This window comes from Fulmarus glacialis, unplaced genomic scaffold (assembly GCF_000690835.1).
Source record: "Fulmarus glacialis isolate BGI_N327 unplaced genomic scaffold, ASM69083v1 scaffold19964, whole genome shotgun sequence".
In the NCBI taxonomy this organism is placed as follows: Eukaryota; Metazoa; Chordata; class Aves; order Procellariiformes; family Procellariidae; genus Fulmarus; species Fulmarus glacialis.
Genome location: NW_009208935.1, coordinates 1,445 through 5,677, shown reverse-complemented (window position 1 = coordinate 5,677; position 4,233 = coordinate 1,445). Strand labels below are relative to the sequence as shown.

At 52.8% G+C, this 4,233-nt stretch overlaps 1 protein-coding gene across 1 annotated transcript in view; it reads right to left on the bottom strand.

Annotated features, from left to right (window-relative positions):
• GTF2IRD1 (GTF2I repeat domain containing 1) overlaps positions 1–2,577 on the bottom strand; it is a gene marked incomplete at its 3' end in the record, with an annotated part of 31,791 nt that extends 29,214 nt beyond the window's left edge. The window contains exons 1-2 of the mRNA XM_009576687.1: positions 2,455–2,577; positions 286–427 (exon numbers count right to left, since the gene is read on the bottom strand). Of these exons, the coding sequence (XP_009574982.1) occupies positions 286–427; positions 2,455–2,577 (265 nt within the window). The remainder of the gene's footprint in view (positions 1–285; positions 428–2,454) is intronic.
• Between the last annotated feature and the right edge of the window lie 1,656 nt (positions 2,578–4,233).

Here is a 4,233-nt window from a genome sequence, read left to right as displayed (position 1 = left end):
CAGCGCCGGAGGAGCAAAGCAGGCATCCAGCCTCGTGCAACCCCAGGGATGCTTTCGGAGAGGAGAGCCAGGGTGCGCGGTGCCCTCCCTGGGAGGGTAAAGGCTCCAGCCATGATTCCCACCCACTTTCTCCATCACTTTAAACACCGCTCAGCCCCACGGACAGACAGCCTCACGGTGTCCCCCCCAAATCACAACCCCTCCATGCACCGTGGGGGTCCCGGCTGGCACAACGAGAGCACCAACCTCGGCACGGGAGAAGACCACGCCGGCGGGGATACTCACTGCAAAACTTCTGGAAGTCAGCTTGTAACTCCTTGCGGGCGCTGAGGAAGACCCGTCCCTTCTCGGTGCCCACCACGAAGGCGCTCTCCTCGTGGACGGCGATGCAGGCCACCTCCGCGTTCAGCTTGGAGAGCGCTGAGCACTGCGGGGAGGCACCGGGTCAGAGCGCCCGCGGGAGCATTCCCGTTTGGCACCCCCTGCCATTCTCCAGTGGGCTTTTTTTCTTCCCATCAAAAGATCCCCCCCATCAAAAGTTCTGGTTTGGGTCAGAATTTCATGGGGTTTATGACATCCCCTAAACACTTCAGCAACTTTACAGCTCCAGAAAGGTACCCGGCTGAGCTATGCTTTGCTGGAAAACAAGAACTATTTACTCATCATTTCACTGCACTTTTTCCTATCGTAAAAGTAAACATTTTATAGTATTTCTTTAAAAGAAAACATTACTGTAAAAAAAAAAAACAAAACCAACAATAATTTGTATTTTTCCTCCAGCTCCAATGAAATAACGAGCACGCGAATCTTATTTCAGCTGCAGAACACTAATATGGTCAAAGTCTGGATTAGTCAAACGATTCTTCTTGTACAGTTATGCAAAACATTAAAGAGATGGAAAAGACTTCCTTCATTAATCCATTTTATGTAACGTGTGCTTCCTGCTCTACATAATACACATGTATATGTGTTTTTATTATTATTTTTTGTATTATAATAGTTACGCAGTGCCGGCAGCCTGAGTCATATTCCCATAGCACCAATGCTCTGAAGATGCTACCCCCAGATCACGATTTAAATGGGTAAAACAGGGGAGATTTTCCCATCGTCAGCCCCATTTAGACACGCCGCCCGCCCCCGGCACCGCGGAAGGTCCGGAGGATGCTGGTAGCCGGGGAGGGAGCAAGAAAGCAGCTGCCTGTGGACCAAACCTTCCCAAGCTTCCTGCAGCTCCCCGCATGCATTTACAGCCAGTTTGATTTGCGTGGGCTTAAACAAGTCTCTATATTGGGTCATTTTACCTCCTGCTCATCTGCTTCAAGAAGAGGGTATTGAATCACATCCCCAAAAATAGATATTTTTAAGAAACCTCCTTTCAAGAACCCAGTAGCAAATGAAAAGTATTTTGCTCAAAAAGCCCAACACTCAAAAAATAAATATAAAATCTAAGGGATGTGAGATTTGGAGGCAGACCAAATTCAAACCCTAAGCCTGCTTGGCGATGTGGCCCCATGGTTTATTTATCATGTACGCAGGCAGCCAGGCTTCAGTGGGTGCAGAGCCCAGCCGTGGCGAAGCGCTGGGATAACGGCTGAATTTCAGGAGCAGCCTGGCCTCCTGGCCCTGGTGTCAGCACGTAACGAGGACTGCGGAACAATGTATATTCATTAAGAAGCCAAACTACGATAACATGATTTGCTGTACGGGATGGCACGTATATAAATCATCAAAGCTGCTTGGGGTGTGTCATCTCCCGGGAACCTGCTCCTTAGTGGGGCAGTGATGGACGAAAAGAAGGAAATCAGAATTAGTGAAAAAAAAACCCCCTACCTGCATAGAGAAGAAGACACATCCAAGATAAATACATTAAATATGACTTGGCTTTAAAAAGGGAGGGCTATTTAGCACGTTGCATTGCATTAGACATTTGTTACCACACACCCGCTTTCCCTTCTTGATCACATTCACAGTTAAAAACAAGATTAGCTCTGGTCCACGAGACTTAATCCAGACAGTTATCTTGTTTATGTAAGCAGGGCTGACTTAGGCAAGGTTTCCACTGGGAATTCTACGTCAAAAGATATGAAAGTTATTTTCTTTGTTCTCGGAGATAAAAGCCGTTGTTCTCCTGTTGTGTAAAAGCTCACGGTAACATTGGTAAAACACCAAGAAAAAAACCACCCCAACCACCCTACATTCGGTTGATACCAACATAAATATTAATGGCAAAACAATACACATCTGAGATTAACTTGGGCTGACTTTATGATCCTTACGGCTCTCAGGGCGGGAGAGGATTTTTATTTCCCAGCTCCGGCAGCTCCCTGGGCTTTCCGGCAGCGGAGGGGAGCGGGACGAGCTTGACAGCCCTCCTGTGTCAGCCCTGCTCCCAGCCAGCCCCATTAACGGGAGGCGAAACGATGGAGGGGGACGGGGATGCCACCGGCCTCTTACCATGGAGTCTAAGGCGGACACTAAGCTGGTGATGATTTCGTCTTTCTGGGGAAAAAACATATTCCACTGGTCAGCTCTGGAGGTGCTGAGAGTCACATCTAAAGGCTTCCCTGCCAGGGCCATATTCACCTGAAAATAGAAAAAAAAAAGGTACATGCATTGCTATTACTAACGGAGAGCCGGCGCCGAGCATCACCAGCGCAGCCCAACACCAGCGTGTGCCGTGGGCTATGGTGCAACGCTGGCATGGATACACAGGGGAAACTGAGGCACAGAGAGAGGCCTGGGCCAGCCTGAGCCCCATGTTCCCCAAGTCTCCTCTGCTAAAGGCAGATAATTGTGGACGCTGCTGAGCCATAACCAAACCCCGGGGCCAATGCTGTGTGTCCCAGCAGCGGCCAGGTCACCTCCGCCCTCGGGACTCACCCCCAGGGAGATGCCACCACCGCACCGGAGCAACAGTGTGGTGGGACAGCCCAGATGAGCAGGCTGTGGCCATGCCAAGCCGGCGGATGCGGCGCTGAAGCGGATGCGGAGCACTCCCGTGCCCGAGCTCTGCAGGTAGCAGTGAGCAGGGGGTGACACAAGTGTCCCTGCGAGGACACCGTGCTGGCCGTCCCTGTGCCTCCCTCCCTATACCTTGGGCAAGAGGAGAGCCCAGCACCCAAAGGTGTCCCTGAAACGGGCCAAAGCCATGGGGTGCTCTGCCTTCGCCCCAAGGAAAAGAGACAGCTCATGGCGAGGGGCTCCGTCATCAGATCATCCCACCCCGCAGCTCCTGGGGGACCATGCCATTGGGAGCAGGACCAGTGGCATGCTGGGACCCCGCAGCCAAGAAGGGGCTCAGCCCCGGGAGCTCCATCTCACACTGCAAAATGGGGAAAAAAGGGGGGAAAATGCTGGGGCCACATGTGCAGTGATTGCGCCAGGTCTCTGCACCCCGATGCACTCGTCTCACCATGACCCATGGCGATGCCGATGCTGCAGGGGAAACTGAGGCAGGAGCTCGCCCTGCATAAATCGCCCCACTCCCACGCCGGGGCACCCACACGTGGTACAGCATCACCCCCCCAGCACCCAGTACGGTTCCTCCCAGCTATCGCCCCTCCATCGACAGGGCAGCGTCGCACCGCCCGGCTTTAATCCTGCAAATAAAGGGTGGCAAATTAGCTGGCAACGCTTGGGAGCCACTCGAACCGGATCGTAAATCATGTGCTCGAAGCCGCAAGCGGATAAAAGAGGCCAGAGAATTTCTAACAAGGCAAGACGGACAGGAGCCGGGGAATATGAATGAAGCTGCCTGCGCATAACTCGATTTGTGGCTCAACCGCGGCCGCTCAGCCCTGCTGAAAACAAGGGTTAAAAGTCAACAGCAAAAACCCAAATTCACCCTCCTGCCCTGGTTCGCACCCGTGTCCAAGCAGAAGGAATCTGCACACAAAGCGAGGCCATGCTGCCCCATGCCACTGAGGAAATGGTGGATTTTGGCCCAAAATAACAAGTCCCCCCCATGCCGGCATCTCTACAGGTGCCTGAGCACGCACAGGGCAGGGGGCTGGCGAACGTGCCCTCGGCCCTGCAAAACCTCGCTGTTGTGTGAGCATGCAATGAGCTAACGAGGGTAAAGACAATTCCCTGTTAAACAATAATGACTGAATTTCAGAAATTGCTCTTGCTGAGACCTCCAGGCTGGCTTCCCCCGTGCTGCCAGCCCGTGAGAGCAGGCGAGCAGCGCTGAGGCCTCACCGGCCCTTTGGGATGGCAGAGTCACAGCCGCCG